Source organism: Plutella xylostella, chromosome 8 (assembly GCF_932276165.1).
Source record: "Plutella xylostella chromosome 8, ilPluXylo3.1, whole genome shotgun sequence".
NCBI classification, from domain to species: Eukaryota; Metazoa; Arthropoda; class Insecta; order Lepidoptera; family Plutellidae; genus Plutella; species Plutella xylostella.
Window position 1 is genome coordinate 7,080,998 of NC_063988.1, and position 19,671 is coordinate 7,100,668.

Below are 19,671 nucleotides of genomic sequence, written 5' to 3' on the forward strand. Positions count from 1 at the left end.
GACAATCGATAGATAAAGTAGATAACTCGCGAAGGTTCTGGAACATTCTATAATTTTCCAGTAGTTTCGATAAAGTTCTAGAAGGATTAGTATGGATTCAATAGATCTACAATAGTCTGGAAGCTTCTAGAACAGTAGTTAGAGAATGTTCCACAACGTCCGCGAACTTTCTAGATGCTAAGTTAGGTACTTATAGTTAGTAGATAAGTATGGATTGTTTATACCTACTTAGTAATAATAATAATAAATAGTGTGACCTCGAGTATCTCTGGAACTTTCGGGAAGATCGCCCGCCAGCCTATATAAAGCGAGGTGTCCGGCGCACATTAAGTTCAGTTTAATAGAAAGAGTGAAACAGTAAACATCAAGCTCGAATAGTGAACATCTCCAGAGATCCTCGAAGTGAATAGTGATAGTAATACTGGTGTTTTCTTTCAAGATAGTACCATCCGGCATTCGTTATAGTTGTGAGTCGTGTCGAAGGGGCTCACAACAGGTGCTATGCGCTCTTCCCCTATCAGCGCCTTGCAAGTGGAGTGTGCCGAACCTCCCTTTGCCCTACGTCGGCAATACCTCTCTGATAAATTCTTATTTAGAATCCTACAATTTTCTCATCATCCCCTTATTGCCAAACTTCAATATCTTAATGAACATGTTCAGTCCTCTTCTTACTGGAGATATTAACCTATCCCATGTTTAGTAAATAGTTTCCGAAAATATAAATCTTTGTGTGCGCCCATCAATCGGTCAACCCATCTTCCAATTTTCGAATGTGATTATGAGGCCTTAGTTTCAAACTTAAATGTTATTTTAAACACTGGAGTGGGAAGTGGTGATTTTACTAACAATCATTTCTTACAAGTTCTTGAGAATGAATGGCAGGGTTATCATTATATCTACACAGATGCTTCGAAACATTCCTCTTCAGGAATAGTAGGTGTAGGAGTTTACCACTCCCAATATAACATAGTACAGAAAATCAAACTTCCTCCAGAGACATCTGTCTTTACAGGTGAATTATTTGGTATTTCGAAAGCTTTAGAGTATATTCTTATATGTAAACTTCAAAAGACAGTCATATTTACGGATTCATTAAGCTCTCTTCAGACATTAGACAGATTTCCATTTAAACTTAAATATAACTTTCCTTTAATTTTTAATATTAGAGCAGACATTCAAAAATGTTATAATCTAGGTATCTCGGTTTCATTTGCTTGGGTACCTAGTCATTGTGGCATTAGAGGGAATGAAATGGCTGATAAGTTGGCCAATGAGGCGGTTTCTTGTGGTGACTCCTTTCCTTATAAAATATTCTCTCATGACTTAGATTCTTTACCAAAAACTTTTTTACAGTCTACATGGAAGGAAAAGTGGAATGCTTACATGAAAGGAGCTCACTATAAAACAATTCAAGTAGATATTCCAAATAAACCTTGGTTTCATAAGATATGTTATTCTAAAAACAAAACCTCTTCTCTTGTACGAATGAGACTGGGGCACGTTTGTACTCCAGCTCATTTATACAAGATGAATATTGTGACAACTCCTGAGTGTGAATGTGGTGCAGATTGGGCAGATTTGAACCATTTGTTCTTTTCATGTCCTCTTTTTGATCATTCTGATTTTTATAATTCTTTGATTGCCTTAAAAATTCCTCTCCCATCTTCCATTCATAGTTTATTACATATATGTAAAGTAAAGGTTTATAATATTTTAGTTGATTTTCTCAGTCAAAATAATATTGAGTTGTAAATATGTACTTTTTTTTTTTTTTGCCTTTTTCAATGTTTTATATTAAGTTTATTTCTTTATACCTGAACTTTCCTGATCCTATGTCCTTTCCTTTTTCCCTAACATTTCCGTGTTTCGTTTCCTTACCTTTTATTTTGTAAAAAAAAAACATATGCTGTTAGTGGCAAATGCGCTAGTCGCGCGAGTCCAAAAGAAAAAAAAAAAAAAAAAAAAAAAAAAACTTATTCAACTTATTACTTATGTCAAATTTTCAATTTGTCTTCCGACGTCCGCGTACGTTGGTGTCGTGTTTTGTAATTTTCTGTATTATTCTGTCGGAAAACACTTTTATTTACCGAATATGTGAATTAATAATAAATAGGTTAATCTCTTCAGGGTTTTCCAATATTATTCTATTCAATAGGAAGTGGAAAAATTGTTGTGAATTCAGTGTTTCTTTTGCAATAGATGCAGACCATTAAAAGCTGCATTGAAATACTTTACCTTCTTAAATCTAATCTTAACTAAGGAAACATCAATATTGTATTATCTGTTTAATCAGTGTGGTGAAGTATATTTGTGCGTTTTGAAATATCTTCAAGAATGGACACTCTAAGGTAAAATATTTTTCTCACAACTAGGTACTTACCTATGACCAAACTACGACATACATTCAAGGTTGTTCACTATCAGATTTCGCGATCGATGGGTTCAAGATCAGTAGGACTTTTTGTTCGGACATCTTAGAATTTCCTAAGAAAATCTTATGTCTGTTTTTGCAAAAAAACTATTTTTTCTTCTCAATTATTTTATCATAGAACACTTGATCAATGTCGAGGGTTGAGTTAATACCCCACTCAAAGCAGTGTATAATGAATTTGCTGCAATCACTTCAGGTAACCTTCAGCTAGCTCCTGGGAATCATTATCAAATGATGATTTTTTTTTAAACTTGAATTTTGATGTTTTTGTATCTACATGTATAAGGCGAACCAATTTAAATGATAGTTTCTTAGATTTTAGTAAAATGACTTCAATTATTATTGTTATTATGTCATTCCCTATGTATCACAGTTTGAGAACTATCTGCTTTATTTAGAGTAAAATCTTGACTACATTTGGCACATAAATCCATAAGAACTTTTTATTGCAGATATTACTTTGTGACATGGAACGTGGCAACGCGGTCCCCGGGACAGGACCTTAACTCCTTGCTCGACTTCCCCTCACAGTTCAACAAGAACAAACCACTGCCAGACTTCTATGTCATTGGGTAACTGTTATACTGTATTTTTTTATAAGTAGATGAAAACTATTATTTCTTAAAGTTGTGAAATTCTTAGTGAGAAAGTTGCTTTATGTCATTGTTTATTTATCAGTTTTGTAATCTTGCATGAATAAATTACAGCTATAAATTAATTTATTTCCTAGTTTTGGATATCTAGAAGGCCATGCTGTGTCTACAAATATACCAATTTAAACATTACTTACTACACCAAATCAATTTAAAAATGCCTTTTTTCAAACCAAAAGCAAACATTACTGATCACAGGCTCTTCCAACAGGCTACAAGAAGTGAAGTCTATGCCACAGAACATGTTGATGGACACCCTGTTCACTGATCCATGGACATCGGCCTTCAACAAGATCCTGTGCCGCTGTGGCTTCATCATCGCCAAGAGCATACGTCTGCAAGGCATACTCCTGCTGGTCTACACTCAGATCAAACACATCACACATTTAAGAGACATAGAGGCGCAGTATACCAAGACTGGTTTAGGGGGCATGTGGGTAAGTCATTTTCCTTATAGCATGGAGGTTTGTAATTTGTCTGGTTATCTAAATTTATACCTGTTTTTGAATTTTAATGTCTAATAAAATAGAGTTAGAATAGAGTTAAATTCAGTGATTTAATATCATATTAGGGTACAATTAAATTGGCTGCAAAATAATTGCTATATTAAGAATATAGAAGTCTCAACCTTCAAGCTAAGTGCTGATTTAATTTGTCTGTAAATAATTAAGTAATGAATGTATACAGTATACACACATCAATTCTCCTGATTTATTATACGAAAAATGAGAAGAATCACTTTATAGTACCCCTAACACCATACAGTCTTAGAACTTTCGGTAGGAAAGCCGTTCTTCAATAAGCCCCTGCAATAAGGTCGCGACCAGTAATCCTTTAGGGGACTTGGGACTTGTGAGTCGCGTATTCAGACAGAAATATGTGCACGGGTACGAGGGGAGCGAGTCATTTCCCCGCCCCCCTTGTCCCGCGCATCAGAATACGCGACTCACAGCTCACAAAATTACGCTCGTCTGGCCTCACCCTTATGCACCTATGCAAATGCAACTAACTCACAGAGAACAGGTAAAAAAACGTTACAAAACCCGCTCTTACCACCAGGGCAACAAGGGCGCAGTCAGCGTGCGCTTCAACATGTACGGGTGCTCCGTGTGCCTGGTCAACAGCCACCTGACGGCGCACGAGCACCTGCTGGCGGAGCGCGTCGCCGACTACAACGCCATCGTGCGCCAACACGTGTACCACGTGCGCGAGACCAGCAACATACTGTACCATGAGTGAGTTTGTTGTTTTAAACTTCGTTAAATTAAAAGGTCCCTAATTAGGAACATAGGGCTCGAAGTGTAGATTTCCACTCTGACCGATCCTGTGCCACGCCTTAGGATTCAGGTAATTCCGGGATATAAAGATGCGCCGAATCTTTCATCTGCAACAGCGCACAAACCTCTTCCCAATGAATAGACTGAAGCTGCAACAATCATCTGATCAAGATGTCGTGGCCAATGATGATGTCCGAGGTATCCGGTTCTTGCATAGCAAATTTCATGAAAATCCATCCCGTCGGTAGTTAATAGTCGTTGTTTTAGAGTACTTGGCCAGTTTCAGTTCAGCAAGGATTGAGGTTTTCTCATCATGTTATGAACACCTTAGATTTTAAGTCAGTGCTTATGTTATCTTTTGTGTAAACATTATATCGGCTGTTACGATAAATATCCAATAAGATCGGCGTAAGTGCATTAAGCGTACGTACTTTTATGTCTTATCTAATATCTAGTGGACATTTTATCTACTTAGTGGACGATAAGAGGTAATCCCATACTTACGACAGGAATAGTTTAAAATGTTTACGCTGTCCGCATCACAAAGTTCATAATAATATGAAATGGATACCTATTTGCCTCTTTTTTCTTTCTTTCATAATAATATGTTCGCTCATCCATCATTGTCCTAACTTGATGGCCCATCCCTAAATATAGGTACTTAAAGAGGTAAACAAATTCAATACCAACATAGCGCACACCATACTTTACCAATATCAGCTTCCACTTATTATGTCTATAAAGTCCCCTTACTTATGGTATGATCAATAATGTCCTCCTGTCTACATTGGCCTAGCGTACATGCTTTTACATAGTTGCCCGATCCCCAGGGCGATGAATTGCAAAATTATCGGTCTATAACTAACTCCATCCATATTGCACCCAGCTATTTACATACTTTCAGTCTCTCTAATATGCAGCATTGACATAAAAGTTTCAACAAGACGTTATTAATCTATGTCTCACCACCCCTCTCTCCAACAGCTACGTATTCTGGGTGGGAGACTTGAACTTCCGAACGGATCATCCCGCCGGAGAGGGCCCGACATCTGAAGAGATAGTGGCGAAGCTGGGCGCAGTGGAGAAAGACAAATACGAAGAGTTGCTGCAGCATGATCAGCTGATAGCGGTCATGGACTCGGGCGAGGCGTTCTCGGAGTTTGTCGAGCCGGATATCCGGTTTCCACCGACGTATAAGTTCATTCTCGGCACGGATGAGTATGATGTCAAGTGAGTATGTTTTATTTTTGTATTTTTAAGTTGTAAGCTTAGTAATATAGAGCACAACTCAAAAAAGAAGTTTTTGTAATTCAAGTTTAGAAATCTCCAATTATGCCTCTTATTTTTATAGTGGTGCCCTTGCCCTATATATTACGTCGGGAGCGAATATGCTAAAGCATTAATAATGCATTTGTATCTGTATCGAATTTGGTGTCAGCGTGTTAAATTAACCTACTTTTCTTATCGATAAAATGAGAGGTAATCGGATAAAAAGACCAATAAGTAAAGTATATCAAAGTTGTGTTGTAAAGTAGAAATTCCAAGGTTTTTTTAGTAAAGCAGTTTGTCTTTTTAAAAACCTTTCACATTTTCGCAATGTACCTTCCATAAAGATTTGTGTAACAGATTGTCTGATTTAAATGCTAATTTTATTACGTATCTACAATACATACGTAATCAGAACAAGGATGATAAGATCATAGCATTTTTTCTTCTAGCCGACATAGATGACCCTATTCTCCTCGCCCGCACTTACACTTCATGCATTATTAATATGAATCTCATTTTGGTTCAGTCTAGAAGAAAAGGTTGAACCATTCTTACCATGAATTTGCCATCTAGACTACTGAATTAAGAATATGTTCCCAATATGACCTATTCGATTGATACTATTTTCGATAAGTACCTACTACACGAACCTTTGGAAAAGAAACACACACACTGTGACAGTTGACAAGTTGAGAGGTTCGAAAATCTTGTATCGCTGCACTGTATTTCGATCTCCAGTGTAGGTAACTTACGCAAACGGCAATGTACTTTTGCGTTTTCATCAACTATACACCTTCTTTCTTTCTTTCTTTCTTTCTTTCTTTCATTACATAAGCTGGCTATCATCTTACCAACCTATCTCTCCAGTAACACCACCTGTGGTTTCCAGACGCAAGCCCTCCTGGACGGACAGGATCCTGTACAAGGTGGTCGCCAATAACTACGAGAACGTGACCCTCAAAGCCGAGCCTCTGTCCTACACGCACTTGCCACACTACACCGTCAGCGACCACAAGCCTGTCGTTGCGCAGTACACGATTAAGGTACTTATGTTTATGAGTTTATGTGGGGTTTTTGATTGGGTATTTATGACAAATAGTGCAGAAGTGTAGGAAACCATCGAAGTGCAGTAAAGTCTGTTTTTAGACCCCCCGCAGACTGCAGAGTTTTAGTCGGCCGATAGTTTGGTCAGGCTCTTAATCAGTAATAATAATAATAAATAATAATAGTCTGCGGATACTGAATTGACAGATTCTGTACGGTTCATCAACAGTCGATTGTCCTTCGATTAAGTGACCTATCGTTCTGTTGATGAACCGTCAGTTTAGTATCTGAGAATAAAAAACAGAATTTATATATTTTTTTATTAACACCTCTTTGTGGCCAGCCTCATTTGCGTTATCGTTATCAAGTAGGTAGCCGCGAAGGAGTTTGCAATATACGATATCTGACCGCGATGACGCTATGTAGGTTCTTCAAACGAGCAGTATACAAGCGAGGTACAGTCCAATTTGATATTTATGCATCTGGGATTATGGTTGATTTCCGCATGTTAATGCACCGAAGCACTTAGGTGTTAGTGTTGATATTATCTAGTGTAGAGTAGCTTGCTTGCTTTCCTGAACCCCATTTGGATTTTACAAATGAATACGATGTTTTGAGCGCATTTTTTCTACGCCATTGCTACCCCTAATGCAATGTCATAGAGTCCTTGTTAGCGCAGTGTTCTGAACATTGTATTCGATGTGAATCTCCTATTACTGAGACCAAGTTAAAAATGAAGGTCAATGATAATTGGTCGTAATTTGATTCATATTATCGCTCTACAGGTGTTGTTAAGGAAACTTAATAATTTTCGCATCGTTTCGCAATCTTCAATAATATCTTTGCACGAGTCTCAGTTCAGTACGAATAAAATTTAAGAAAATTGTTTCCATACCTCTTTTTAAATTGCGTATCATTTTCACCTATTAATTGACCTATTTATCTATTAAGAAGGTTATCAATTTATTCATCATTCTGTTCGAGGTCGCATAACTTATTTATCGTTAATGATAAAATTACCTATGAATGTATTAATTAATAATGTCCTAAGTACATTGTAAGTTTAGGTTTAGCTAAGCATTTAATAGCCTATACCAAAAGTTTATTGAATAGGTACTATTTTAGACTGATACATACCTCGAACTTGTGAATGGTACTATACGTTAATAAATAATAGTACTTACTGATATAAGTATCGATAGTACATAATGTTTGTAGAGGTAGATAATAATCATAATACTGTATACTTCTAGGTATTATTTTCCCTCTTTATCTTTGGGCGTGAATGTGTTGATGTTGACACGATACCATTATTTTGTAACAATCAATCCACTTCCAAGAATATGATATGGCTTTGGCTAGGTATTACGATCGGTTCCCCTCATCTCGCATAATCTTTATTGACCAAAACTCATTTCGCATAACTCGTATGGTCTAAACTTTTTTGGCCGAACCATCACTTTGCCAAGAATTATGTGGCATAAGGCCGTTCGTTTCGTCTAAAACTCTTTAGGCACAATCTTTAAACACCTAAGTTTCGTTTGCTCAAATGTATGTTCGTCTATACCTATGTATAATCTTGTTTCTCCTAATGTTATCTTAATAAATAATATATTAACCCCCTTATTCATAGAGAAGTTACAAGACGTTTTAACTAATAAACTGTTTTGTCCCTCTCCGACTAGGAACAATTTGTTCTTTGACAGAGAGGGACAAAACAGTTTATTAGTTAAAACGTTTTGTAACTTTTCTATGCATAAGGGGGTAAGTATGTAGTAAATGTACAAATTGTGGTATTTTTTCTCATACATCCCGAAAATCACGATATTGAATGATTAAAAAATCGAAAGTTAACGAGCAATACAACATACATTTATAATACACATACAATAATTATTACAAACCCCATGAGATCGAAACCATAAAGATAGGTGCGACGACGAGCAAAGCAAGGAGGAGCGTGTTAGGTGCACATGTTCATCAAAACCAAAGCGGAGCGCAGCGAAGCGGAGCGGAGCGTTTTCCAAACAGCGGAAACAATACAAGGCACCAGTTTGCGCTATAGAGAGACGCTCCGTCAAAGTTAAAGCCAAACAAATATTATTACTTTGTATAAACCTATTATTAGGCTATTCAAGATTTGGCCATACCATTATTAGGCTAAACAAGATAATGCGAAATAACTTTTTACTAATCGAGATTTATGCCATACGATTTTCGGCGAAACGAGACTTTGACCAAACGTTACTATGCAATACGAGATTAGGCAAATAAATCTTGGGCCAAAAAAGGTAGAACCTATTACGATAGATAGATACGCCAGTTTTGAGAAAAAAAAATATGAACTTTTAAAAATAAAGCTAGATATGGATGATGCTGATATGTGATACCTTCACTATACATGTACAACAATCAACGCTCATCTCATAATGACGATTCCAATTTACTCGAGAACTCTGCTTATGTTTACAGAGAGCAAGTCTGCTTTCTGGTTCTAAAAATAACTCCTTCAGAGCGGAAAATCGATGCACTGGCGTGGGCTGCATCCTCCCACGGGCTATTTCCAAGTCCCGCTGTTGCATACACAATCGTTTTACAGTCGGGTACTCGCTATGCCTATACCTAAGTGTTTGGTATTTTTAGACTTATGTATGGATTCCTATTTATTTTACACTCTTACCTCACTTACCTACTCTTCTCTCCAAATACTTAGAGGTTTTTGTCACTTTAAAAAACGTTTACAAAAGACGATGTGATAAAATACGGATTGTGACTTTTTCAATGACACAATGAATCGAAACTCGTGTGTTACAAAGCCACTTATAAACCTTCTCTAAACTAAACCGGTTAGTCTCTGAGTTCATTGTACTACGCTATAGTAATCTGTAAAATATTTAAAAAATATTAATTTAAAGTAAAGTAGTTATTGTATTTCAACACGTCACGCTACGCGCAAATTGTAAGGTCATGGGTTATAGGTGTTACCTCAGTCGTTGTACCAATGTCGTCGCCATTAAAACACATCTAAAACGGTTGTTAAGGCCAAGTTGCGATAAAATGGTAAATATTTATGTAAGTATGGGACATACATGTTGAAATTTTATCAGTAAATCAATTTTCAGTTATTGAATATTCTGTCTACTTATGTCTTAATTTTCCACAAAATGTTAAAATTCTACTTACTCCTACAACAACAAAAAGGTAAACAGTACCTAATTCTGAGAAACAAAAACGTGCAAAGATATGATTGCCAAGATACGTTTATCGGTAGATAATCATATATATTTCTATGAAATTTCAGGGTATCGCCCTACCTTAAATTTCTTATTGGCCTTTGACGTCATAAACCTCATTTCTATGAATTTTAAGTTAGGTATGAAATTATGAATGGAATCTGGCTGGCCCTACACTAAAATATTTGGTTTTACTGATTTAATTAATTTTTATATTATAATTTATAATGCCTTGATTAAAAGGAATTGCTATAAAGAGAACTCTTACCGTTTGCTATGTATACCTACATTAACTTGCTTTATAAATTACAGACCTACTTACAAACACAGTTACCCACCTAATAGTTTTCTCCTATCTATTTCCATTAAAAAAAAAACTTAAAAGCTCTCCTTATAGCAATTCCTTAGTTCCTCTTGGTTTGGCTGCCTATACCCTGCTTTCTTTCTTTCTTTTAGTATTGACATGCACAGTTTGTAAACAAACAATTGCCACTGCGCCCTTACATAAGTATTAACCACGCTATTAATGCACAATGCACTGTATTCCCTTAACCCTAAAAGCTAACTTTGCATGCATAGGTGTATAACCCTCGGCGGGCGCGGTCGCAAATAGTCCTTCCCACATCCGGCTACCCATCCAGTATATCCTTCCATTCGGCCAGTGCCGACTTTATGGATGGCACGGTAGATGATGAGGTTTGTTTATTTTTTATTTTATTTAAACCTCTCTATAAACCACAATTTAGTCTTTCCCAGCATATCCTAATATCATCATAACAACAAACCCTCTTTTCCAACGTATGATATCCCTTTACCTAATAATAATCTACAAAATTACAGTCATTGTTTTGTGACATAATATTAAATGAGCTTTTTGGCAAAGATGAGTAGCTATATTTAGCAGATTTCCAAGCAAATCACTGCAAGTGTGAGTATGATTCGTGATAATGTTTGAATAGCTTTCATGATTTACAGAACACAGTTTAGTAACCTAATAATTATTGAATTAATTTATGAAATCCTGGATGCTCGTGCAGTTAAAGTGATATCATATTGACGCAACGATGATCGAAAGTTAAATTTAAAGAATAAAGAATCAAACTATACTGGTACTATTTCAAATCATGATATCAGATTGAAAGGGAATAAACCAGTCATTATGTATTTGCACCAACATAATTGAAATAATTATACAGTTGTAAAGTATCTTAATAAGTGCAGGAAATGGTCTAATATAAAATTACTCGGTCCATTATTAATATAATTAAACAGTAAGGATGATGATCATTCGTAGGATGCCTGTGCTGTATAATTTTATTTAAGTATGTGAAAAGTGTAAACATGGATGCTGATATTAATATGTAGGTTAACCAAACCATCCTTAACTTATTACCTACCTGCTACCCTATCCTAGTCTATATTTATTATATTACTGCACGTGTAAAATACATTAGACCTTTTGTCCTTTCTCGAAAATGCATCAAGCGTATATCCTACTTAACTCTGAAACCCCCCGTTTCTCATCAAATTAAGAAAACATTAAGTATGAAATGCAGCGCTCTGATTGGCTAAACTGTAGTTGAGCACAATGACTCTGTTCAGAAGGCCTTAGCTTATCTACATATAAATATATTATGTATAGGTACTTAGGTAAGGCCCAGCTTAAATTCACTCTCAAAATTTTAATTCATCTTCATGGCTGTCTGTGACCTGTGCCTAAGCCAGATTAGTACCAACCCTTTAGGTAACTCTATCTTTGTTCATCTCCATACGCTCGATGCATCGTCCACTATTGGGAGGAAACAAGGTCTTCTTCTTTGAACTACAAACATGTCATCTCAGCAGTCAATTCACGAAGGACATCAAACGTGTATTAGACGTCATAGCTTAGCCCATAGCTTCTTCTGCATGACTTCCTTCCTCCTTCCTTGTTTCTGCAAGTTTTCTTCTTATAAAACGTCCTATTGTGACCTAAGGTGGTTTTAAATTTTTGTACTTACCTGATTATGATGACTTATATTAAATTTAGTCCTAAACTTAGAAAGAAACGACCTTGTTTCCTTACGCATGGCACCAAGCACCATAGAACTAAATACTACACTCAAGAGCAACGAAACAGTTCCTACCATTGACGTCCCATATGTCACTGGAACTTTATCATTGCTCGTCATTGTAGCTAGCACTTGCACTTGCATGTTAGCCGCCGCGGATAGCGCGCTCGGCCATCCGCTTCCGGTCCACGGCGCTGGTGATGCCCGACGGAGAAGGGGAAGAAGGGGAAGAGGGGGGTGAGGTACTCGACGGGGTAGTGGAAGAGGGGGAGGGGGTGGGAGAGGATGATGAGGTAAGGAGGTGGAGAGATATCATTACAATTAGGAGTAATAAAAAGTTCCACTTGCCATTGGCGTTCCATAATGTCACTGGAACTTTTTCATTGCTCGTGATTGTATAATGTGATGTGGGTGCATCTGAATGATTCATGAGAATATCTTGAATGTAACGTTTGAGTTCTGTAGGCGAGAATCACGTTTGAGAAATCAGATTTCAGTGTAATTTTCCTCGATGTTTTGTCTTGTGTTGGAAACCTTACATCTAAGTTAGACTCATTCAGATACCCCAATTAAAACCTGTATATATTATATTGTGTGATATTGGTTGTTTTTGCATGTTTTGGTTTGTGGATTTTGTATTAATTAATTAACCAATAACAAGCTAATCATTATGAATTTTATTAGAAACTAGATATAATACTTAAGAACCATAATTATTATGTTTAGCTTATGTCGCGGAAGTCATTAATCTGTCTGCATTGTTTTAAATAATCTTCGGTATCTTTTACCTAAAGCTAAAAAAATGCAGATTAATGTTTTTAGAATACCTATGTTGTTATTAAATAAATAAAAGATAACAGCTATCAGTCAATATCTCTCCAATTTCGATATCTGTTCCTAGAACTCTCTGTCGGTATCAGCATTGTCATCGAAGCTGTTACTTTAAGCCTTATATCGATATAACATATCAGTGATAATGGTTCAAATATAATTACCTACCTATAATCAGGAAAATACCAGGTCTACAGTACCTTCTGTTATGTAAACATAGATCGATGATTGTTCCACAAAGACAGCCCTTTACAGGACGTTTTCATAGTATTAAAACTGTTTATTATCAGTTATTAATGTGATCAATTCAATATTTCACAAAAAAAATAAAATATCATTCAACTATTGCGGCGTGACATGACACACATAGATAAAAGATAAAAGATAAAAGATAAAAAGTATTTATTCGGTGTCTAGCACCACACACCAAAAAATAATAATAACATAAGTAAGTACACAAAAAAAATAAAACAAAAAAAACGAAATTAAAAGTGAAAACAAACAAACAAAAGAACATTAAGAATAATTAAAAAATAAATAAATTAATAATATATATAATGGTGTGAGTTGTCCAGCACCGAAAAGGCCCGCGCCTCAGCTTACACCGCTACAGATGAGGTGGCATCCACCCACCTGACGCGGCACTGGTTTTCAGTCGCGTCCTAGAGTGACTGTCATTTGACCTACTTTTATAAAAAAGAAATATATATATTGTATATAGGTATACGGTTATACATAAATTTTATACTTAAATACCAATACTGGATAATATAATAACAATCATAAAAACATACACATAATATATAAAGCAAGAATGTATACAATAATATGGTCCTAATGCAGAATAAACTAATAAAAATACTAAATGAGGGTAAATGTGCCTTCGGCGTTTCAGCGGGCGAGCGACACCGGTCACACCGGTCGCCTCGCTTGTTTCAGCGCTCAGAACAGCCCGTGCCGTCGGCTGAACACTACGGTGAAACAGTTTTACAAACACAATAGATACAGTGTGAGTGAAAAAGGAACACAATTAGCACCACACAAGATCTATTTTTCAATAGCAGATAATATTGAAAAATAAAAAAAAAGGTAAGACAAGGGTTACACAACATATTTAACAAATAACTACCTAATTTACTTTTTATAATATAAACGAAATAACTATTTAATTGTATTTGGAGCGTCATTCATTAGGCCTAGGTACATATACGTAAAAAATAATATTTGTTTCAGGTTAACGTTTCGTGAGAACAAAAGTGTATTCCTGATCATATGTAAAGGATAGACGGTGAAGAGATAGACAAGTGGAAGATAAACGCATAGACCGGCGGACTGATCCCGTGGGATTGAGTGGGAAACTAGTACCCTCCACGTGTCGTGACGAGAATGCCAGTAAGTAAATCACACATACCTATATTGTAAATAAATGTATACAAATATTATGTAACGCACTAAAACGTAAGCAAATAATAAATACATTTTTTTTTAAAGTCACAAGTACGCTACTGCTAAATGGCCAGGCTCACTAACACGATCTCTGTTTTAAAAGGAGCATTCGCTTTAACTTAGACCTAAATGATGCAACTGATTTCAGGTTACGCAAGCTTGGGTCTAGGCGGTTCCAACAGGAAGTAGCATTAAAGGAGAACGAGGCTTTGAATATGGCGGTCTTGTGCTGAGGAGTGAGGAGCAGGTATGAAGAGGCTCTCGTACGGTACATATTGAAGTCACGGGACCACCTTAGTTTATCATAAAGGTATTCAGGTATGTGTCTATGTACTATGCCAAATAACAAACAAGCAAAATGTAGGTACCGTCGGCTTGCTATTTTTAACAATCCACTGTTATTTATGAAGGGAGTGACGTGTGCCCGGGGGGGGATGTCGTGACAGAATCGAGCGCAAGCATTTTGTACTCGCTGTAGCAGACGTTGTGTTTTCGCATAAAGGCAAGGTCCATATACCGTATCTGCATAATTTAATTTAGACAGTACTAAACTCTCACATAGTTTTATACGCAAATCGGTATTAATGTAAGGTCTAATGCGGTACAGGACTTTTAGTCTATAAAAACAACTTGAAACTAAGCACAGGATATGTTTTTCGAAACGCAGATTGGAATCAAAGCAGATACCGAGATTTCTAGCTTCAGTAACTTGTTCTATAGATTTCCCAGCTACCTTTATATCGGGTTTCATTGCTTTAATACCCTGTATTTGTTTTCTAGAGCCTATAATAAGAAATTTAGACTTTGTTGGATTAAGTAGAAGTGAATTCCTCTTGGACCATTCTACATAGCCCTACCTAAATAAGGAAAAGGCTATGGTGAAGAAGAATAAAAACAATATAATAAACCGCCTTAACTGAAAAGACATCTACAATACAACCAAAAACTGGCCACGGAATATTTCTCTATTTGTAAAAGTTGTTTTAATTTCAATTTAAGGCCTACCTTGTCCCCACTGGCCGTCATGGCTTCAGATAGAAACGAATTTTACGGTCGATGGAGATATGACATTACCTTTTGACACACACTTACACAATAACTTCAATATCTCCACAGGCGTTTTCCAACTACACGGACAAGACGGTGGAGTTCGCGCCGATCAGCGACGTGTGGTACATCGGCGACGCGGACTTCCGGATACAGTGCACGCTGTCGCGCGACGTGGAGGTCAACCCTAACGATTGGATCGGCATCTACGATGTGAGTTTAAAACACGGCTGGACCATTATTTTAAACCACAGGTTAACACCATGTAGTATGTAGTATCCCAGAATTTCTGGGGGAATCTCTTTTAAGGTGAAGCGAAGCGAATCTACATATAGATATTACAGGGCCCCAGGGCAGGGTATCATGTGACCAGACGAGTCACCCGTTCTCAGCTTACATTGCCACTTTTGCAACCGCATGTATTTCCGACGCGACGTTTAGATGCATTTTATGGTCGCTGCCAAGCTTTAGTTCTTAGTTCAGTGGAAAATCTTCGAAGTTTCTTCGAAAATGTATCTATTACAAAAAAAAAACATATTATAAGTCAATGCTATTTATATCCCTGAACAATTATTTACCCTTCTCATTTACTAAAGAAATACCTTTCTGAACAACCCTTCTCATTCCAGGCCGACTTCCACAACCTAGACGACTACATAGTGTACGAGTACCTGGCCAAGGTCTGCCAGTCGCCGTCGGCGGCGGAGGCAGGGCGCGCGCGGCATATCACGCTCAGCTTCCCCGTGGGCAGTGGCGTTAGGACGCCAGGGTTCTATAGGTTTATTTACTTCAGCCAGCCTAATAGCGATGTTAGGAGCGTGCTGGGTGAGTTTTATTTGAGATCATTTATATTAGGTATGACATTATGGTCGCGAATCATCCATCGCTCAAAAATATTATAATATGTAGGTGTCTTCCAAGGAGCGAATAGATATCACTCTGTACTTAGCCTTCAACACCAACGAAGTTTCTATGGAGAATCAAATATTATTGTCGAGAATGTTGTAAGTCGTACAACAATAGTTGTTTAGTTAGAAGACTTCAGTCACCCCTTTTCGGCTTTCTATACCATTTTTACAACACCCTGTATTATTCAGTAAAACCTGAACGGTTAACTTATTTGTATCTTACCCCCACAGGTATATCAGAACCGTTCGAAGCCAGCAGCAAAGACGACAAGCTGGTGGCCATAGACCCGTGCGAGCAGGCCTGCTCGTCGGGGTCACCACTCCCGCACCGCTCGAGCAAACCGTCGACAGCACACACGGACATATTCACGGACTTCACCGGCCTGGATGTCGCCAACCTCTCGCGACACTTCTCCAACGACCTGTCAATCGACTGACTAAGGACCTACCTCCCCGGGTCACCGGCCAACGGCAGGAGGAAGTGAGGTTTGAATTTGGAACTGTCTAGAAGAAACAAGTGAGAATGGACCTATAGTGTAGTGCCGATGTGATCTGGCCAATTAGATAGTGGTTTTATAAAAATGGCCGTTCAACTAACCAATCAAAACAGAGCTTATAGATTGGCAAGTTGCTTGGCGACCCTCCTTGCGGGGTGAAAGACGCGGAGGGGACGAGGTACCCAAGACGACAGCGGGTAGCGGGAGGGTAGCGGGGAAGGGCAACGCGTGCACTGCATGTCATTGTTACGGCAGTCTCGGCCGCGCAGCCGAGGCGGCCACATGTCTTATATAGTCTGTCATAATTTGAGTGCGACCCACATGAGATCATTGATCCTGAGACCATTAGTCTTAGGATGAGTGTTGAGGCCTTTTTAATATTATTATTAGGTATCTATAATTCGTCAACAAAATAACGTTAGTAACAACAAATCGTATAATGTCTCAATATAGGGGCTTCTTGTAGAACAGCGTACCGGATCAGTCATGCTACGCGGCTAAAGGTTGGTACTGCGCAGTCAGATACGAAAAAGTAAACAACAGAGACGAAGAGTCCATATGACAGTGCGTCAGTTGTCAGTTCTTGTAACTAGGAAAGCAACCATAATTTATGTGATTTAATGAAAGTAATTAATGAGCAAAACACAGAGAAAAATTACAAAATTGATGAAATTTTGAAAGAAAATGGTCATATCGTGCTTCGCCTACCCCCATACCACCCGGAATTAAATCCTATTGAACTTGTGTGGCGGTACGTGAAAGGCGAGCTCGCAAGAACGTCGATTGACTCTAACTTAGATAAAGAGATAAAAGACTTAGAGTTGCTTTTCTCTAATTATTCGCCTAAAAAGTGGAGAAATTGTGACGACCATGTCATAAAAAATTAAGACAAATATTATAAATCTGATAGAGTATTTGACGATGTTTTGGACAGGTATGTTATTGTTTATTTATAATTTATTGTAAATTAAACATAAATTGGTTTTTGTCTTAGATTTATAATTGAAGTTAATGAAAACGATGATGAAGATGAGGATGACGACGACGATGAACAAGTTCAAACAGAGAGTGAACATGAAAGTGACATGGAAATTGATTTATAAAATAAAACACTTTTACATAAATAAATTCAAATTGGTAGATATTCTGAAGGTAAACATCCAAATTTTAATGCTGTCAAACTATAATTTTTAAGCTAAATATGACATTTACGGGAGCACTCATAGAATAAAATTTTACTTACGTCAGAAATAGTTACAAGCTATCGCGAGATTAATCCGGGCACACTTTTCTACGTGTGTAGCATGTCGTGCTACCTCGCCCCCGCCACTTCTTTCACCCCGCAAGGAGGGTCGCCAAGTAACTTGCCGCATTATAGCGGTTCAATATGCAGTAGCGTTCTATGTTAGTTTTTTGACAGTTCTAAATAGAAAATTAGTAAGTTCTTATACAATAGCTATTTTAATAAGCCAGTAATGAGCAGTACCTATTGACTTGTCATAATATGAATAATGATTGACCCAGTGATTGAGGTTGAATCGGATTTGTTGTGCATTGATAATATTAGGAAAGTCAGAATCGTCATGATGTTATGAATTTGTAGATATACCTACTTATCATTCTAGGATGCTGATATTTCTTCCACGACCTTACAAATTACAATAATTATCGAGTAAATATGTATTTACAAACACAATTTGGAAATGGACCAACATTCACTTCAGTCAAGACCAATATTATCACATAATCGTCAAAAATAATACCCAGCCATGTAATTACTTATAATAGTTTTGTTCTGTAAGTATAGTACTTATAATCGAAGGTATTGAATGGTTACAAATATTTAGGGTTTTGTAGGTAGTAAATAATAGTGCTATGGCTTAATAATAGGATGGTATGAATTCGATATTATTTGGATAGTGAAGAGGGATAGATTTTAGAATTTTATTTATATAGATTTTTTATTATGTTTCCTAGGTCGATGCCTTAGATTTCTTTGTAATATATAGAGGGACATTAATGATATCAGTCCTCGTATAAAAGTAGATATAAATTATATATCATAGCCGTATTTAAGTAATTACTTCTACTTAAATAAAAACATATACATACCTACTTATTAATATTTGTTAAGTGTGATAAACATGTTGGTAAGTAAAACAATTTATAGCCTTGTTAGAACTTAGCGTTTCTTAGAACAGTTTAATGTAATATTCGACATGTATGTACTAATGAAATTTTGAGTAAATGTACAACAGGTATAATAACATAAAGAGCTTCCCTAAACTAATTGCACAGTTTTCAGTAACGTATATGAACGCTTTATCATAATATATTTGGTGTATTAAATTATATCAAAATAAAACACAGTAAGTAGTAAATGTGCAATCGCCTTTCAACTAAAGAGGGTTACGATTTTATACCGCTTTTGTATTTTTTAAAAGACGATTTAACTTTCAGCATTCGTTTTTACGTGATTTGTAAAGTATATAAAAAAATTGTAAGTATAGTAATTATTTCAGTATCACAGTTCTATGGTCTCACCATAACATTCCAAACTATAAAATAGTTTTTCATTATTGTATAAAAGGTCTCAAAATTTGTGGGCTCAAAAGAAAAGCTCAGTGTTACTTTAATGACAATAAGCAATTTAGCATTACTTTATTTAGATATTAGCGCTTAGGAGGACATTTTGTCAACTTTCTACACATCCTTGGGCATTTAGATAACTTTTTTTTTATTCATATGAACCGTCCCTTTATTTTTTATGTTATGCATTTTTTGTTGCTTCAAGCTTAATGTAACTAACTATTTATTTTGGAGTTGTGAAACAAGAGTGGTTGTACCAGCAGTATTAAAAGTGATGACACATCTTAAAACATTTTAGAAAAGAATACTTTGAATTTACAAACTTCAAATGCAATTTTACATAATAATTGTATTGGCAGTAAGCTGTAACACTAGCTAATTTCAATATTACCTGA

At 36.6% G+C, this 19,671-nt stretch overlaps 1 protein-coding gene and 1 long non-coding RNA gene across 4 annotated transcripts; both read left to right on the top strand.

The window, feature by feature from the left end:
* The first annotated feature begins 1,997 nt into the window (after positions 1 to 1,997).
* LOC105387652 (inositol polyphosphate 5-phosphatase K) lies at positions 1,998 to 16,777 on the top strand. Of its 3 annotated transcripts, XM_038114950.2 has the most exons (11): positions 1,998 to 2,348; positions 2,884 to 3,003; positions 3,296 to 3,521; positions 4,144 to 4,319; positions 5,346 to 5,591; positions 6,520 to 6,673; positions 10,487 to 10,603; positions 12,108 to 12,251; positions 15,352 to 15,495; positions 15,912 to 16,107; positions 16,422 to 16,777. In XM_038114950.2, exons 1-11 carry the CDS (start codon positions 2,335 to 2,337, stop codon positions 16,625 to 16,627), a joined length of 1,743 nt encoding a protein of 580 aa, XP_037970878.2. In that variant the 5' UTR covers positions 1,998 to 2,334; the 3' UTR covers positions 16,628 to 16,777. The 3 variants fall into 3 exon arrangements, with proteins under 3 accessions (XP_037970878.2, XP_037970880.1, XP_037970881.1); XM_038114952.2 differs by lacking the exon at positions 12,108 to 12,251; XM_038114953.2 differs by lacking the exons at positions 10,487 to 10,603; positions 12,108 to 12,251 and having other exon boundaries at positions 1,999 to 2,348.
* LOC119692872 lies at positions 13,255 to 15,070 on the top strand. The gene is made up of 3 exons (XR_007266520.1): positions 13,255 to 13,878; positions 14,023 to 14,181; positions 14,384 to 15,070. It is a non-coding gene; the product is annotated as an uncharacterized LOC119692872 (long non-coding RNA).
* Positions 16,778 to 19,671: the final 2,894 nt, after the last annotated feature.

What these genes read in the sequence shown, in the direction of transcription:
- LOC105387652 (XM_038114950.2), top strand. An exon ending in CTGGTTTAGGGGGCATGTGG is followed by an intron (nt 3,522 to 4,143) that starts GTAAGTCATTTT and finishes TCTTACCACCAG; the next exon opens with GGCAACAAGGGCGCAGTCAG. An exon ending in GGGTGGGAGAGGATGATGAG is followed by an intron (nt 12,252 to 15,351) that starts GTAAGGAGGTGG and finishes ATATCTCCACAG; the next exon opens with GCGTTTTCCAACTACACGGA.